The sequence below is a fragment of the Acomys minous genome, assembly GCF_964271855.1.
Source record: "Acomys minous genome assembly, chromosome: 2".
NCBI lineage: Eukaryota > Metazoa > Chordata > Mammalia > Rodentia > Muridae > Acomys > Acomys minous.
Window position 1 is genome coordinate 48,137,636 of NC_140484.1, and position 18,375 is coordinate 48,156,010.

The following is an 18,375-nucleotide window of genomic DNA, read 5'->3' on the forward strand; positions in this document are numbered from 1 at the left end:
TGAGCTGGCGAGAAGCAGCAGCTTCCTTCCACATCCTTTTGCGTGGGCTGCCACTAGAAGGTGCGGTCCAGATTTAGGGTGAGTCTTCCCACCTCAAAGGAACTGGTGAAGAAACCCCTCCTCACACCTTCGCCCAGCTGCTTGAGTGGGAGTTGATTCCAGATGTCAGGTTGACAGCTAAGAAGCCATTACAACTGGTAAAGCTGAGTGGGGAGCTAGTCGGTTTGAGTTCTGATCCCCCAGTTCTGGCAACAGCACATGACTTCATGTTGAAAATGTCTTGACAAATTGAGTAGAAGACTAATCCTATGGATTTTTAAATCCTTTAAATTTTATTATATGGCGGGGGGCAGGTGTGCATATGTGGTGGCACTGTGGAGGTCAAAGGGCAGCTTTTGGGGATCTTCAGTGCACATTATGGAGGTTGAACTCAAGTTGCCAGGGCTTTTACCTGCTGTGTCTTTGCATGGTTGTTCTCAGTCTCCTCCCTGGCTCCCAACACACAACATACTCGCACCATGAACACTTAGATGCACGTGTGCACTCAGTAGGCCAGGCAAGCCTTGAATTCATACTATTTTCCAAATGACATCTTAGGTGAACGTAGACACTATTTTATCCTCAGCGCAGAGTGCTTAGTTTGTTCTCTGCTCTTAGCAGTTGAAAAGTGGAACTGACTTTGCCAGATTAAAGCAAGCTGGGCTTATTTGAGTTCTTTTTTTTTTTTTTTCCTGATTCCATTAATTTGATTCTAAATCTACAGTGGCAGTGAGCTAAGTGCCAGGACTGTACTTGCGCCCTGTGGTCAAGCGGCATTTAGAGTTCCGGCTTGCTGCTTTTACATTCGAACTGCTGAGCCTTTTCTGAGTTGGCTGGTGTGTGCGTGGCCCTGTGAGCGTCCTGCTGTCTGGCTGAGAGCTGTTCAAGTGTGATGAAGAGCTGAGAGGCCTCGGTTCTGCAGTCTGCCTGAGGGCGTGTAGGCAAAGAAACAGGCCAACAGGACTTCTGGGTAGAACCGTGACGAAATTCAAAACAGGCCCAGAGGGAGAAATGACTCAAAGTGGAAAGCTGAGGGAACAGAGGGTGAAGACACTGAACCAGGAGTGCCGGAGCAGTACAGCGTCTCCACAGATGGGTGTCCTCGGGAGGGACCTGGCTTGGTCAGGCCAGCCTTGCGTGACGAGGTCAGACAAGGGAACCGAAGCGAGCCGAGCACACAGGTGGGAGGGGACTAGCAGCAGCAGCAGCACCACCAACAGCACCACCACCACTAGGGAATCTTGTGTATGTTCATGTGTGTACATGGTCCTGAAAGCAGTAGCAGGTATTTGCCATAGTCACTCCCCAAGGCAAAGTCTTACTGAACCTGAAGCTTACCGGTTTTCCTAGAGTGGTTGGCCAGCGAGCTCCAAGGATACACCTCCCCCTGTGCTGGGTTACAGACCTCTACACCTGCCTTTTACACGGGCCCTGGAGATCTGAACTTGGGTCTTCATGCTTGGACAGAAAGTGCTTTACCAGCTGAGCTGCCCCCCTGCCCTGCACCAGGGAACCTGGTAGACATGTGCAGGCACGCTGCACGGATTTCAAATAAATAACATATTTTTTTTGGTCCAAATTAATTTTTATTCTTTAGCTTCATCAGGATGTGGTAATGACATTGGCACACGCAGATACTGATACTAAGCCCAATGAAAGGAAATGCCTTTAGCCAGGAAGTAAAAAGATGATGGTAGTAAAGATAGACACAGAAGTTAGAGTTTCAACAAGGTTATGTTCAGATGGTCTGCCACTATCTACATGAGCAGAGGTGACTTTCCCTCTAACCCTGTTTTCTCATCTGTCAGTGGATTCAAGATACCTCACTTTACCACTGTAACATTCTGAATCTTGTCTCCATGTCCCCTGCAGCTATGCAAAAGCCACAGTGAAGGCTGAGGAGAGAAGGCCACAGTGGCTCAGATGCTCTGAAGCCCCTGTCTTGGGACAACAGAGATCACTGGTATTTGCTCAGACTGGCAGCTGAAGGCTCAAAGCCAGTGAGCTTGACAGACTGATAGTGCCACACCCTTACCGTGGTGGTAGGGGACAGGCATGGGAGGGATCAGCACCTATTCTGGAGGGAAGGAGTTAATACAGGCAGCACTGTTTAATTCTGATTTCTATCCAGCCTGCTTCAGACGGGTTTTCTAGCAAGGTCAGTCACTGAGAAAGATCAGAGCTCTTCTGCAACCTGCTTTCTCTGAGGATTGTCCTGGAAAACTCAAGGAATCCTGCTTGCCTGCCATACCCAACATCCTTTAACACCCTCATCTTGACCGCCTGCCATTCCTCCACAAACATGCGCTGTGCTTTGCCTTCTGTCTCGAAGTTCTCTAATTCCAGACAGATGGTCAGTACGCTGCAAGGAGACTCTGTTGAGCAGGCAACAGACTAATGCCCTTGGGTCTGGGGAACAAGAGAGCGTGGGTGTGCGGGTTAGGACTCTCCGGGCATGTTCCTATGTTCTCTGGAAGAGTGAGTTAGACCATTCTTACCTTTTACAATCCAGAAGATTACAAAACCCTATTTTAATGTTAGGCTGTCATGCTTTGTCAGAACTTATCCTAAATTCCTATCTGGCCTCCAGGAGAAAAAGACACTTGAACAAGTAGACAGAGGAGCTGCCTTGCTGCAGCAGTGACGTTCACTAACCTTCCAATTTGTAGCAAGTGGAACCATGTTATACAATGTCATATACATGACATAGGGAAAAGGGACTCTGCATCTCTCGGAGCCCTGACACTCTGACGGACACCTGTCTCTGCTGTTTTGTTGAACTTACAATTACAGGCAAAAGGAACCTATGGGAGCCTCATGGTTCAGTAGGAGGAAAAGACTTCATTCCTTGTCTATTCCTTGGGGACTGATGAGAAGAAGTGGACCAACAGTTACAGGCCAGGAACTCTGCCATCCATTTTGTCAAGACCTAGAATCTAATGCTCTCTCAGGAACCTGGATGGAACGGGAGATAAGAAGTGTGTGTGCCAGCATCCTCCAGGGCCAAATGCCTCCCAAACCACAGTCCTAGCCTTTGCCCTGCCTGCTTCTGAAACTGAAAAACAGCTTCTCCCAGCAGCCGGAGGCAGACATGGGTCACATCCAGCCCTCGGCAGCAAGCTGAACTCCTGGGCAGGAAGCTGTGCCAGGCCTCAGGATTCTATGCATGAATGCCCCCTTTCTAAAGCTTGTTCAAAGGGGCCACACGCCCTCAGAGATTAACAAGGAGGGTGGGGAGTTAGATAGCCCAGTGAGTCAGATAGCCCAGTGAGTCAGATAGCCCAGTGAGACGGGCTCACTGTTTACAAGTGGGGGATGTCTAGTGGGGGGGGGGGAGGGGGCTTCCTACTTCATGCTGGGCTCCCTAGGGCTCACCATTTGCCTCTGCCAAGGTAGAAGAAACAACAAAACAGCTTTGCATTCCTACCCCAACAGTTCTCCCCTCCCTCCAGTTTGGTACCTAGAAGGCAAAGGGGCAGGTGTGAACACAAACATCTATGTTTCCTAACCCTTTAAACATCTGGCTCATAGTGGCATTGTCCCTCAACCTCCCCCTGCTTTGGCTCCAGTTGTCCTTTTCCTCCCCCAGATGGAGGGCAGCTGCTGCTATTGGTGAAGGTAGGCATCCAGCCAGAGCTGCCCTGACTCCTTCAGTGAGCTGTAGGGATAACAGGAAAAGACAGACAGTGAGGGAGGTGTGGGCTGAGGCCCCTGCCACAGGTCCCTTTCCCCTCAGTGGCTTTACCCCCTTTGCTTAGCGGAAGCCAACAAGGACACAGACCAACACCACCCTGCCGTTGCCATGGTGATGCCATTGCTGATGACTGGGAACCCTTCCTGTGGCTCCCCACCCCATTCCGTGCCACATGCCCACCCATCCTGCCTCTCCTCCCTGATGCCAACTCCCCAGGTTCATACTCACTAAACAATGTCGGCAAAGGCTGAGAACAGGGGCTTGGACTCATACTTGATGCCGTACTTGGCGCACAGGGACTGCACCAGGGGTGCCACTTTGTGGTAGTTGTGTCGGGGCATGGTGGGGAAGAGGCTTTAGGGACAGCAGAGTAGTTAGTGGCTTCTGCTCCTCCGTCCCACCCACACCCCCTGCTTCCTAGGTCCTCCCCCTACTCACTGGTGTTCAATCTGGAAGTTGAGGTGGCCACTGAACCAGTCGTTGAAGGCTGACTGGTGAACGTTGCAGGTCGCCTGCAGCTGGGGGAGAGAAAGTCCAGGGAAGGCAGGTCTCCATGTCAGAGCACACAGACTTTCCCGGGGAGGCTGTGAGGAACTATCCCTTATCTCCGGTCACCCCCTTGAGTGGGAGAAGTCTCAAGCTAACGAGGCTTGTTTGAGGAGACAATTTTGGCTACTACCGTCCTCCAGCCACCCTTCTCAGTAGTTGTGGCATGTCCAGGCCTTCCGAGTGACTGTCCCTTACCTGGGTGGAGACCCAGTCCACATTCCGGTCATGATCGATGTGCATGGGGATATGGTTCATCTGTGTCACCCACACAAACCAGTTGCTCTCCAGGAACCTGTTGAATATGACAGCGTATGGCCACAGCCAGTACAAGCACAGCACGGGGAACCTATTCTCCAGTAGCAACAACTGGCCCGTGACTCTCCCAAGCCAACTCCCCAAAGGACCCCCAAGGCCACAGCATGGCCCTCAGACCCACCCCACCCCCCCTTTTCACTGCTAACTGCTACATTCCATCAGACACTACCTGACAATGAAGAAAAGACCCAGGAAGCCTTTCAGCCCCAGCAGAGGCACATAAGTGAAGTAGACTCGGGCATAGAAGCTGAGCATCCAGGCTAAGTCCTGCAGTGGGAACAAGGGAGTGGCACTGGCTCCTTTCCTTCCCTGTCTCTGTCTATGGCAGTCCCCACCTCATCCCCGCTGTGGGTGTCTGGCACTCAGTGGTCCTCAGCTCCTCTTAGCCACCTGCCCTGCAACATCTAAGGGCACTGCTTCTGTTCCTGGTGGTACCCCAGCCCCCTGCCTGTCCCTTCACAGGAGTCCCCCGGTCTCCCTGGCTACAGCATCCCCCATCCTGCCTGAACGCTGCCAGATGAGCGTTCCAGGACCAAGTCTCTCGTCTATGCCACTGATTGAAGCTCCAGGTCCTTCTCTGCAGTGAGCAGAGCCCTATACTCTCCCCACAACACTTGAGCCTTCTGCACTGATACCAGCATCCAAGCTCATGCCTCGGTTCCAAGCTTGTCTGCTCAGAGACCATCTTCCCCATATCCTGCATCTGAGGCCAGCTGGAGAAGCAGACCCAGCCAGACCCCTTTTGAGGATCCCTAAAGCCTCTAATGCCTGCATGTCTTCTCTTGAGTCTATCACTTTCAGCTTCATCCTGCATTCCCTGAGAACAGGGACCATCGCTCATATTTTTCCTCCATTGCTCTCTGCACGGTTCCTGGATTGCTGTGCAGCTTGGGAACCCTAGGAGAGGGCAGCATGTAGCCTGGCATGGGGATGCAGGGTAACAGTGAGCCTGAGTCATTTCATCTCATCTAGAGAGGAGCATCTCTCCCCGGCTCTACTCTGCTCTGTCGGCCTTAGAGTCAGTCTCTGTGCCCCACAGAGCACACGTTTCCCTGCGCAGGATACTGGAGAAATCTGGCACGTGGGCCTTGCGGGCCAAGGATACTCACCACCCATTTCTTCCGCTGAACAACAAAATAGAAAATATACCACTGGAAATAGAGAGGCAGCAAGGCTGGGGGTCCAACTGGGGAGGAAAAGGAGATGGTGAAGGCATGAGCAGCACGCGGTGATGCTATGATAGGATGGCCCTTCAGCATAGGACTGCCTCCTGTGGCCCCTCCTAGCTGCCTTAGTGCAAGCTGTGGGCACTTGGGCAGGAACACAAGCCTAGAAGGCCAACTCTGTGAGAGGATGCCAGAGGCTGAGGGCCGGGGACAGTATCCCTTCCTGTAGAGGAGGCCATGGGGGAGCTTAAGCCTCAAGCATGGAACGTAGTCTACTCCCAGGCCGAATTCAGTCCTCATGCTTGTCTTTTGCCATGAACCATGTCCCCAGGCCGACAATTTTTTTTTTTTTTTTTTTTTTTTTTTTTTTTTTGGTTTTTCGAGACAGGGTTTCTCTGTGTAGCCTTGGCTGTCCTGGACAATTATTTTTTATGGTAGTCTTTGCTCACCGCTCCTACCATGTCCAGCTCTCTCTAGAAGGGACAGTTGGTACCATGCAGTTAGGTAAGTCCCTTCAATTCTTTCCCTGTCTTCCTTTAAAAACCTGACATCGATACAGGTGTGGTGGCTTGTGCCTATAGAGCAAGTTTGAAGCCAACCTGAGCTACAAGACCCTCTCAAACAAAGCCAAGCCAAAACAACAGTAAGACTCATTCAAATCTCCCCATCCCCGAAACCTGAGGTCTTAAAGGAGTTTTAAGGCCTGAATTTGGGCAGTATGCAGCAGGCTTTCAAAGCAGGGAGTATATAGCCAAAATGTCTTCTGCTCAGTGGCCACATTTCTTCTCAGGCCCCACTGAGAAATCCTAGCTGAGCCTCCGCTGTGTGACTAGGTTCAAGGACAAGGCTTAAAGGTAAACCAGAAAGCCCCTGCTGACCACCTTCCAGTTTCTTCCTGGAACAAAGGTGAGACTGGAGGATTGGGTTTGTCCCCCAACAGAAATGGCTGCCCAAGTGTTAGCCCACTGACTTCACTCGGTGGGAAAGGCCATCTGCTCCCAGGCGGGCAGTCCCAGCAGACTGTACTCCCTCCTAGGCCTCTCCCAGGGGAGTTTCTTCCTCCCGTGGCCTCCATCCCCGTGGCTGACACTCACTCAGGAAGAAGTATTTGTGCTGATGGTTGTACGGCATGTGCTTCTTCTTTTGTTTCCCAAGCTGTGAGGAAACAAACCTGAGTCAGCAACAGAGACCAGACACCCATTTCCCCTCACTGAGCCACCAGCTGTCCCTGCTCGGACACTAAGGCGTACTTCCGGAACCTCTAGCTTTCTGCAGTCACTGGAAGGCTCTGGCAGGCCCAGTGTCTGGAGCAAGCAGCCCTGGATGGTGACCTGTGAATGTACCATGATAAGGGACACACAAGAGTGTACACATCGCAGTTTACAGGACTCCTGATGGCTATCTAAAGTCTCTTGTCACATGTTGACAGATCCAACTTCTCTTGTTTCTGGTACTCTTTGGACCTCAGAGTCTCACAGAAAATTATTTTTTGCCCCCGAATAGATAACTCGAGTCTTTCCATCAATCTTTTGGACTCTGGTGTGTATTGGTGTTTTGCCTATATGCATGTCTGTGCAGCAAGTGCATGTAATGCCTGTAGAGGCCAGAAGAGGGCAGCAGACCAACTGGAGTTAAAGATGGTTGCGTGCTCTCAAGCAGGTCCTGGGAATTAACCCAGGTCCTTTGGAAGAGCAGTCTGCGCTCTTAACCACTGAACCATCTCAGCCTCTCTTTTGGACTCTTGACTTCAACATAACCACACCCCTCGAGAGTTTAGTAATATACGTATTAAGATTACCAAGAAAAAGCTGGCAATCTGAGGGTTTTGGCAAAGCTTTGCCCACTGGGTGGGCTTTTTGTTTGTTTGTTGGTTTTGTTTTGTTTTTTAAGCCAAGCTACTGAACAGCCTGGCTGAGAGTCACAACCAGCCTAGAACCCCTCACCCAGGCTCATATCTGTCTGCAGCCTCACTCCATGGCTCTGGGAGTTCTTGCCCCAATTAGTTTTAATGACTTCAACCTAGGGCACAATCCAGCTTTATCTTCTCACATCCACAGCCATGTCCGCAAGCAAATCATCCAAACTGCGTTCTATGCAAGCCACTTTGGCTTGAAGGGACAATCTTTCTACATTCATGGAATCACACAACAAGCTGGCTGAGAGTCACAGCCAGCTGGGGCAAGGGGGAGGGGACACCACTCTTCCAGTCACTGTTTGAGCTGCTGAGAGCAGAGGTGAGTGAAACTCTCACCGAGGAGGTGGATCTTGTAATCTGAGGAGATGAAGCGGTTAATACGTTTGTAAATAGAGTTCAAGGTCATTTGCAGATTACAGACAGGAGAGCAGGACAGACAAAAAGACAGCAGCTTGGCAGAGATAAGTCAGGCCTGACCTCCCTTGGGCCCTGATAACTGATTGATGAGAAGTGCCAGGAGTGCAAAAATCCAAAGAAAAGGGGTCAAAGTACAGGGCACCGACAGAACCAAAGCTCTTGAGACTTGCCACACCAGAACCAGGGAAGGCCAGGTTACCCAGCGCCCCACCCCCCAACCCCCCAAGCCATGACAAAGTCAAGGGTGTGCCACGATCTACTCTGTAGTTCTGGCAGGCCTTGAACTCACTTATATAGGGTCTGCTCTGTGTTTTGTGGGTGGTAGCTTTGTCCAGAGATGGAGAAGCAAACTGAAGCTACAGTTACAGGGGCAAACGGAGCAGAGATGGGGCAGGCAGGGTGTGGTGTGGGGCGGTGTGGTGTGGTGCAGTGCGGTTGGTTCCCCCAAGGGACCATCCCCCAGGTGCATGCTTGGTCCCTAATGCAGGGATGCCGAGAGGTACAGCTTGCTGGGAGTCAGTGAAATCACCTTCTGAAGGGATTCCTGCGATTCCAGTGGGACCCTAGTGAGTTCTCCCTTGAGATGAATCGTCTTCTGGCCTAGTCTGGTGTCTCTCATCTCACCCTAGTTGCTTTCACAGTCACTCCCACCAAAGCCTGGCATCCCCCACAAGGCTCTTCCTAGAGGCCAAATGGACGGGGCTGCTCCATCTTGAAACGTTCACCCTCTGCAAACAGTGAACTGAACAGATTTCTTTATAAAGTACCCAACCTCAGAAAGTAGGCAATTTACCAGACAGAGAAGTCAATGGCGCTGGAGAATTTGATGGAGTTAGCATGTAGTCTGGAGACAGGTAAAGAAGCCACGCAACACTTAACCAAGGAGAGTCCATAGAAGAAAAGCACCCCTCTCGGCTCGTGGGGTGAGTGGGGAACGGCTATGGGAAGGAGCCCTGTCCACTGCTGCCTCCTTGGCCGGCGATCAAGTGCATTATGACCTGCCTCACTGTGCTTAGGCTCTCAGAGGTCAGAGGTCAGAGGGCAAAGTGTCCCCTGTACCTCCTCGTTCTCCAGGAGCGTTACGAGGAGGCATTGGGCAGATGCCACTAAGCCAGGGCATGACTAGTGGAGCTGTCCCCCAGAGACCAAGCCACGCCCACATTCATTCATTCTCACTGTCTCTCAGAGTGGCTAAGGGAGAGGTGTGTGCAGGTACACTTGCCCGTGCATGTGGAGACCAGAGGTCAGCTTTGGGTGTCTCTATTGCTCTCGAGTCTATTTCTTGAGCTGGAATCTCTCACCGAAACTACAGCTCACTGTGCTTGCTAGACTGGCTGGCCAGCGAACACCCAGGATGTGTCTGTCTGTCTTACACTCTTCTTCTATACCTGGTGTTGGGGTTAGGCACAGCTGCTGGGCCCAGCTTACCCAGGGGCTTAAGACCAGGTCTTCACGTTTGTGTGGCAAGCACTTCACCGCCTGAGCCATCTCCCCAGCTCCTACACTCTCTGATGTTTGCGGACTAGAGTTTCTTGAAAACCACAGTACCAGGAACCAGCAAAGGCCTACCCTTTCCTTAAACCAGCTGTGGTAACAGGAGAAGTGTTCCGAGCCCGGTGCTCTTCCTGATGAGCAGTCTGCCCTGTTTCAGAATGACACGGGCCATCTCCCCTGCTGTGCATGGCAGACAGGGCAAAACACACGTAACAAGCCAGCCGAGGCCAATGCTTGGGAAGTGAGAAAATGGGAGCATTAGGGACAGATGGAGCCCAAGTCTCTAGCTAGCAGTGCCCTGGGCCAGCACAGCCAGAGCTGCCAAGGCTCTTCCACAGTGAGTCTCAGCCACAGAGGACAGGGTAGCCAGACTCCCTGGAACTCATGCCTGAAAATGAACTGCGTTCAACAAGCTTAATTCAAACAGCTGCCATTAAGAGGGGGAGGGGAGCTGGCAGAGCTCTGGAAGGGTTTTTAATTAACTTTTCAAGGAATTCTGTTGGGCATTTGGAACTTTCTGTTGCTTATTCCAGGCCAGTTCTCCAGCTCTCCACCCTGGGGCACTCTTTGTGGAGCACACAGCCTCAGCTGACTCCCCAAGACCAATCCTGATCACACTGGAAGACAGGCTGGGCTCGGGAGGGAGGGAAAAGGAACAGCTGTATCCACGGAGACTGGCTCTGGCATGTCCACAGATTCCCACGTCCCCTGTATGAAGTGGTATATGCTACCTGCAATAACCTGACACACGCCCTCCCCCAGCATGTTTTGTCCTTGAGACTCACATAAAAGTGGAAGGAGACAAGTGACCCCACAAAAGTTGTCCTCTGACCTCCACACGTATTCCATGACACACGTGTTCACACACGTGTGCTAATAATGACAATAAGTTAAAAGCAGCCTACATATGTCCTGGATGAATGTAATTTTTTTTCCCCTGACTATCTGCTTAAACCCACTAATGCAGAATCTAAGGATACAGGCGCCAGCTGTATTCAGAGACGTGAGGCAGTTACATCCTAGGCAAGGCAGGCTGAGACTCAGGAGGGTATCTGATGTGAGAGACAGAAACACCAAGAGCAAAGGAGGTCCCTTCCTGGAGCACGGGTGCCAAACAGCACCCTGAAAAGGTGCCTTGGTCATCTTCAAAAGTTAGCAGGGGCTCGCATAGACTCTCCTGTGACCTACTAAATCCTTAGCAGAATGTGGTAGCTTTGTGTAGTAACTGTTTGCTGGCAGATAATGTCCTGGGCCGTCCTGGTTTGCAGTTTCCTGCCCTCCCTGACTTTGAGAAAGCAAGAGCCCAGCAGCCTAGCCCCTCCTCGTCTCCCCCCCCCGCAACCCCCCTCCCCAGCCCTGCCCCATGTCCTAACCTCCTCTGGCAATACAGAGCCAGCACTTTCCCTGCAGCCTGCACCACAGGCTATCCTGGCCCCGCGCGCTCGCTCCTCCCTTTGCACTGACACCCAACTCACCTCCACAGAAAGGACCTTCCCCAGGGCGAAGAAGAGGGGGTGCATGTTGATATCGGGGTCTTTGCGGAAACAGTTGGGCTTAGCGTGGTGCTGGAAGTGTAAATGGTTCCACCAGCTGGCGGGAGCCCCCTACAGAGAATCAAGGGTGTTGAGCGAAGCACAGCGTGAGTACCCTGCTTCAATTCTTAGCATCCACACAACAGCTCACAACTGTCTGTGGGTCCAGTCCCAAGGGATCCGATGCCCTTGCTTGTGGCATACAGACATACATGCAAGCAGGGTACCCGTGCCCATAAAATAAATAACTAAACTTTAAAAAGAAAGAAAACCCAGTGCCCTGAGCACTTCTCCCACCCTGGCAGCCATGAATGACCAGGGCTTGGGGGACTCCCATCAGCTCACCGACCTTCAGGTGGCCAATCACGAAATGATGCAGCAGGTGGTTCCAGGTAGAGGTGCCGAAGACTGACAGGTGCCCAAAGTCATGCTGTAGCCAGCCCGCCTGGGCCTAAAAGAGAAAGGTTAGTGCTCAGGGCAGCCCTCGGTCCCTCTTCCAGCCGCTTCAGCCTCTCCACACTGGACTGCTGAACTACCTCAAGGGGACATACTGGGATAAGCCATCGAACCCGGGGACCAATTCCCTCTTGGCCCATTGGGTCACATATGAGCTGAGACGGACCACAGTTCTTTCTTTCCTCTAGGACAGACTGACATTCAGAACACAGACAAATGGCATGCTGGGTGACATCAGTGGCGGGAAGGGAGGGAGCCAAGCACTGGTTCTTGGCGTACTTGGACTGTGGTAGAACCTGGACCTAAAGTTTTGAGAGAACAAACCACACAGGGAGAAGGGACCTGGGGAAGAGAAGCTGGAGAGGCCGTGAGGGAGACAAAACACGCGCACGACTCAAGAGCAGACGAAGGTCACACACAGCAGAATGCCTGTTCTCGGTGCCTCTACAGATGCCAGGAAGGATTCCTGCCTTGATGTTTTTCCGTAGGAATTCCAAAAATGGCCAGCCCCAGGCACTCACCTGAACTGTACTGAGCAGCAGTGCGCAGAGGCAGAAGGGCACCAAGGATGTCCCAAAGACCCAAAGAGTGAGCCAGGCAGCCATGTCCAGCAACAGGATGTGGAGCAGGTAGAACAGGAAGAAGAGGTGGTTGGCCTTCATGAGGCCCATCCGCTCCACTGTGGCCCGCAGCTCCCGGAATTCATCAGTTAAGGCTTTCTGTGGGAGACTAGGGTTATAATGCTTTCCAGTGGCACCCCCCGACCCGAGAAGGGAACCTCCCATGGAGGTCGCTGTGGCCAAGTCCACAGTCTTACGCAAAGATACCCTGATGAGGAAGGATGGCAGGAGAAAGCTACTAATGAATGGCATCAAGTCTGGCAGCTAAACAGACTTAATTTGGGTCTCTGCTGTGTGATCTCTGGCTCTGCAGCTGAAACTCCATGAGCCTCTGTTTTCTCATGTTGTACATATGTAAAGATTATTATGTAAGTTTACATTGGTACATGCTGCTCAGGAAATAGGTGTGCTGTCAGTGATGGGAGCATCAGTGTGGCAGCACTGGAAGAAACACAGGTTTCTGTTCCAGTGGGCTTATCACCCCATAACTCCCAAGAACTGTCACCTGTGGTCCTATGCAGGCATCTGCCCCCTCTCCCTCCACAACCAAGTCCCCAAACAGCAAACAGGGCCTCTCACATTCTTGGTGGGTTCAAAGCTGGGCTGCTCCGGAGCCAGCTCTCCAATCAGAAGAGAGTTCATATACTTCCTCACAAGGCCCTTGTTGATGTGGAAAGCCACAAAGGGATCCTGCAAGTACAGGGAGAAGACAGTGAGGACCCCCGTCCCCCAGGCTCCCAAGGGCCTCACACCAAAGGCTATCCTCCAGGCCAGCAACAAGGTGTATACCCCCAACTAAAACAAAGACCACCTCACTCTGCCTACTGCACTTCCAGCTGGCTGCCAGCCCCAGATCACCCAGCATCTGGGTTCCCACTGAAAGGGCACTACATCAAAGAAGGGAAAGCCTCCCCTGGATGCCACACGGAGAGACCTGCCCAGGCTGGCCTCCAAGTCTACAGACACTTGGTGCAGGAGTTCCTCACAGGCGAGAAGCTAGCTTGTGGGAATGGGCGTGGCTATGAGGGTTTTGTTCCCATAGTGCTTTCAACAGGTCCCTTTCTTTCTTGGCCAGCATCTCTATAAACAGTGACGAGGAAGACTCCCTGTGCCAGAGTTGGGGCACTGTTCGCTTCTCTTCCATTTGGGCAAGGTTCCCTATTTCCCCCCAGCGCTCTGACCATTCCTTTCTAGGAGTAGTTGAGTCGGTGGGAGGACCTTAGACCTTAGGGAGAGAAGCTGTAATTAGGGAGAGAAGCTGTAAGTGCATATAAGTGGAGGTGGAGTCTGTGGGCAGTGGCACCACACACCTAAACCAATAACTGTCCTTGCCGGGAAGTCTACTACACTGAGTGGAAAGCCTAGACCGCGCGGGCCTGCTCCATCTGCTCATGAGTTGCTGTGGCGCTTGGCTGGACTCTGGAGTGGTCACTTCGAGTGACTGGCTCATTCTAGCCAGGTGTATAAGGCTGGCTTTTATCAGAGTGCCCTTAGCGTCTAACTTCGAGGGCTACTTAATAGGAACCCTGGTGACCCCGGGGGAGCACGTCAGACTGGCAGAGAAGGAATATGAGGCAAGGGAGATGGGGTCAGGGAATTAGAAGACGGACGGACCCAAGGGTAGGGATCCAACAGTTGGCAATCCTGCCATAGAGTGCTCTGCCCCAACTTTAGGGTCGCAAGGAGTAAGCCATTCCCAGTCCAAGCCTCGGCCCTGAGTGAGGTTATGGTCTATAATGAGGAAAACAGGACCACTAGACAGAGGCTGGGGACACCCACCCACTCTGCTTGCTGTAATCTGCAAGGGAAAAGGGGATCCTGCACAGTGTCTCTTCCTGGAATATCGTATTTTCCGGACTATAAGACACACCTGACCATAAGGCGCACCCAGCTTTTAGAGCAGTGAAACAAGAAAAACATTAAAAACAACAATCGGACTACAAGGTGCACCCTAATCCCCCTCCCCCGACGCCCACACACTTGGGGGCGGGGAGAGTGTGTTTTATGGTCCGAAAAATACGGTAGGTAGTTGAGACCTCTCTGGCCTAAGGCCAAGTGATCCGAGGGCGGTTCTGCGCTTCAACCTAGGGGTATGCGGATGTCCTTGTCCCCACTGTGGGCACACCGCTCAGGTTACCCATTGTGACTAATTCCGGTAGGCTCTCTTGGACCGGCATGGGTCCATACCCTACCCTTCGGGCTTCACAACAGGGTTCTCAGTGTCACCCTTGTCATGAGCGGTCCTCTCCCACTCGAGATTCCGAGTTGGGGCCTGCGTTCTAGGTCAGACAAGGCTACGTTCACCCTCCCAGCCCGGCAGACAGGACACGACTCCCTCTTGCATAGACTCCTCCCGCCGCCCTGGGAAGCACTGTGTGGTCCGGGTGCCTGGCACATTCGCTCCCTCCTAGCCCAGCTCAAAATCCAACCCACGCCTGAGACTCCAGAGGCAAAGCATGGACGTGCGGCCAGCCCTTTGTTTGAGTGGGCACATCGCTGGCTTTCGTTCGCAGCCTCGGTCTAACTCTTGCATCTCGGGTTAGCAGGCTTCTCTCCCCGCCAGTGTCCCGCCCGGGTTGCAGACGCTCCAATTGTCCGCGCTCACCGTGGCATCCTGACCGGAGTAGTGGCTGATGACCCGGGAACCCCCCGGGTGGCGGCGGCTGAAGTCGCTGATGTTGTACACCTTCCGGTCGATCACGAGCCATCGCTCCTTCTCCCGCCCGGAGCGCTGCGCCACCTCCTCCCAAGTAAAGTAGCGCGTTTGGCGCAGCTGAGAGGAGGCCGGGACCGGGGTTGGCACCGGGTCGGGAGCCATAGCGGACCTGACCAGGGAAGTCGGAGCCCCGGAGGCGCGCGCTCGGGGCCTCGGGGCAGCGCACGCCGGCCTCGCAAACTAGGGGAGCGTGGAACGGCAGTGAGCGCGCGCCCGGAGACCGCCGTCCGCGCGCAAGGTTTTCAGCACCCTTGGCAGGGACCGCCGAACCCCGCGGCGCGCCTTCCCATTGGCTAAGCCGAGTGGCGTGGGGCGCGAGCTCCGCCTCTCTCGGGCCAGCAAGGACCGACGCCCCCGGAGGGACTCTGGTTACTCCCAGCGGCGGAGACGCGCCCCCTCGCGGGAACCTGAAAGTGGTCTCGGGGCGATTCTACTGCTTACTGAGCGTCGTAGGGACTGAGAGGATAACGGTTCCTGTGGGTGTGCTACAGCTAGCTGCAGCTGAGGCGGAAGTTCCAAGTGCACGAAGAAGCTTGGTGTGGACGTATGGGAGAGAAAACAGTTTCGAGATAGGTTCTCATGTAGCCCAGGTTGGCCTCAGACTTTTTGTATAGCCGAGGATGACCTTTAGCTTAGATCCTCCTGAGTTCTGGGTGCAGTGCTGGGGTATTGTTTATGCTAAGGCAAACATTCTGTCCGTCTCCTGCCGCAAGGAAACAAGCCACAAGTTAAACACAGCAGTTTGAGCAATGAGATAACAACCCTGACCCAGTAGACGGTCAGCGACACACACACCCCACGCATTTCCTAGCAAGGTGGGCAACTAGAGTGTGTGGACAGAAAAGGGATTAACATGAAGAAATAGTCTGGCTACAATTCCAGGCATTTGCCCCACGTGAGTTTGAGCAGTCGCAGCCCAAGGTTAGCAGGAGGATTGTCCTCTACGATGTGCCAACACTTTTGACTTACAAGAACGTAGTTCTTGCGAACCTGGAGATGGCTTAGTGCGATAAAGGCCCTTGACATCTAGCCTAAAGACCTGGGTTAAATCCCAGAGACCAACACGGTAGAAAGAGAAAACCTATTCCCACCAGTTGACCTCCAAGCACCCTCATACATCCCCCAAAACAGAGGGGGGCGGGGCTTAGGATACCAAGAAATGGAAGAGAAATAAAGTGTTCTTGATAACAAAGGAGCCCCGACCTGTGTCCTGGGTGCCTGCCTGGTGCTTCAGGAGGCAAAGTCCTTGATTGTCTTTACTCGGTGGTAAAACAGTAATAGTTTCAGGAGTCTGGGGAACCCAACACTTCTCCAACCTCTACCCCAATCACCACCCCAAGCGCGGCCCATGCTCATGCGCACGTATGCATGTATACGTAGAGACAGGAAAACAATCTCAGGAATGCCATCCATTTCCTTTGAGACAGGCCTCTGATTGGCTTGAAGCTTGTCAGTTTGGATAGAGGTGCTTGGCCAGTGATCCCCCAAAGAACCCTCCTATTTCTACCACCTCCTGCTGAGATTCCAAGAACTTTGCCAGTCCATCTAACCTCTCACATGGGGTCTGCAGATCAAACTCGGGCTCTCACGTTTTCAAAGGAAAATGCAAGCACTTTTCAGAGTGAGCCATCTTCCCAGACCTAAGGAATCCTTCGGAAAAGAGAGAGGTAGATCCAAGATTTCAGGCTCTGAAGTTTTCCTGTGTGGAACTTCAAAGGCCATCCTTTCTCTGATGTTGTTTTCAAAAAGATCTCGTCTCCAGGTTCTAGATTGTGTAAGGTCTGGGTGCTGTCAGTTGCTGGATCTCAAAGTACTGCTTGTACCTGGCTTTAAAAAAAAATCCTGTGGCATTGACGCCATAAGACTTGTGTCTTAGGGGCTGGAGAGATGGCTCAGAGGTTAAGAGCACTGGCTGCTCTTCCAAAGGTCCTGAGTTCAATTCCCAGCAACCACCTATACTGAGATCTTCTGGTGTGGAGGTGTAACACAGGCAAACATTATAAACATAACAAATAAATGAATCTTAAAAAAAAAGACTTGTGTCATAGTTTATAGTAGTAATTCTATTATCAGGCCTTAGTCCCTCTTTCATAAAGAGTTGTGTTGTCTTGTGGGAGTTGGTGTGATTGCCATCAAGAACATTGATTAAGATAATCCAGCTGCCTTGTTAGCTTTGTCGGACAGCCTTGGTTTGTGATACCTTAGCTGTTCTGTAGCTTGATCAGTGAAAGTGAGTCTTGCTCACTTGCTGTTGATGACTCAAGGAATGCGCCATAACATAAACACTATTTCTTATAACCTTTGAATAAAGAAGAAAAATAAGGGTTGATAAGATGGCTCAGTCAGTTAAAAAAAAAAAAGATGGCTTAGTCAGTAATGGCACTTGAATTGGATCCCTGAGACCCACACAATAGAAGGAAAGAATTCACTTCCACAAGTTTGTCCTCTAACCCACACATATAATTCATGGCATGTGCGCACACACACACACACACACACACACACACACACACACACACACAAATAAATAAATGTAATTTTAAAAAGATGTAAAGAGGAAAATAAGAATGAAGGCCAGCCTTATCTCTTTTGCATACTTGCATATAGTTTTAACACTTAATATTTCTTTTTTTTAACACTTAATATTCCTAGTGATATTGGTTACATGTTATGTTTTGTTGTTGTTGTTGTTGTTGTCCTGGGGACAGGGTCTCAGTAGGTGGCCCTGGCTGACCTAGAACTCACTGTGATGAACAGGTTAGCCTCTAAGTTGCAACAGTTGCCCTGCTTTAGCCTCCCAGGTGCTGGGATTATAGGCAGGCACCATCATGCTTCACTAGTTTGCTAATTAGAATTATCCAGCCTTAGTGGCCATAATTTTCAGGACACAGTAGGAAGCAGTTAATTGTGAAGTTTGTATCACAGCCACAGGAGGGATTCCCACGAGCCGTGTGTACACTGGTGCATCGAGCGATCTCCGCTTCTGAAGCATGCCCTCCCTCATAGCACAGTTTGCCAATGGGCGGCACTGAACCTATTCACTAGCCATTCCATGTACTGTTAGTCTTTCTGTAATAAGGAACTTTACAGGGAGCAGAATTCCATCTCTAACCTCCTAGGGGGTTTTGCTCTTGCATTGGCTAAGTGTGAGAGCTAAACTGTCTATACAGACATTTGCTGGCCTCAGTGTTCCACTCTTGATAATAATGCTAAACCATTCCGGCCTAAGAAGTATTACTTTTATACGATAATTTTACCTTATATCTTACAACTTAAAAAATTTAAAGGTGTGATGGTGCATGCACACCTTTAATCCCAGCACTTGGGAGGCAGAGGCAGGCTGATCACTGTGAGTTCGAGGCCAGCCTGGTCTACAGAGTGAGTTCCAGGACAGCCAAGGCTACACAGTGAAACCTTGCCTTGAAAAGCCAAAAAAAAAATTTTTTTTTTAAATTACATTTA

General features: G+C 51.6%; 1 protein-coding gene across 1 annotated transcript; it reads right to left on the reverse strand.

Moving 5' to 3' along the window:
- Positions 1–1,602: 1,602 nt before the first annotated feature.
- Positions 1,603–15,174, reverse strand: FADS1 (fatty acid desaturase 1). Its single transcript, XM_084772614.1, has 12 exons — positions 14,803–15,174; positions 12,777–12,887; positions 12,099–12,296; positions 11,471–11,572; positions 11,065–11,193; positions 6,858–6,918; positions 5,707–5,783; positions 4,767–4,864; positions 4,478–4,574; positions 4,172–4,251; positions 3,962–4,087; positions 1,603–3,697 (listed from the first exon to the last, which is right to left on the reverse strand). Exons 1-12 carry the CDS (start codon positions 15,013–15,015, stop codon positions 3,646–3,648), a joined length of 1,344 nt encoding a protein of 447 aa, XP_084628740.1. The 5' UTR covers positions 15,016–15,174; the 3' UTR covers positions 1,603–3,645.
- Positions 15,175–18,375: the final 3,201 nt, after the last annotated feature.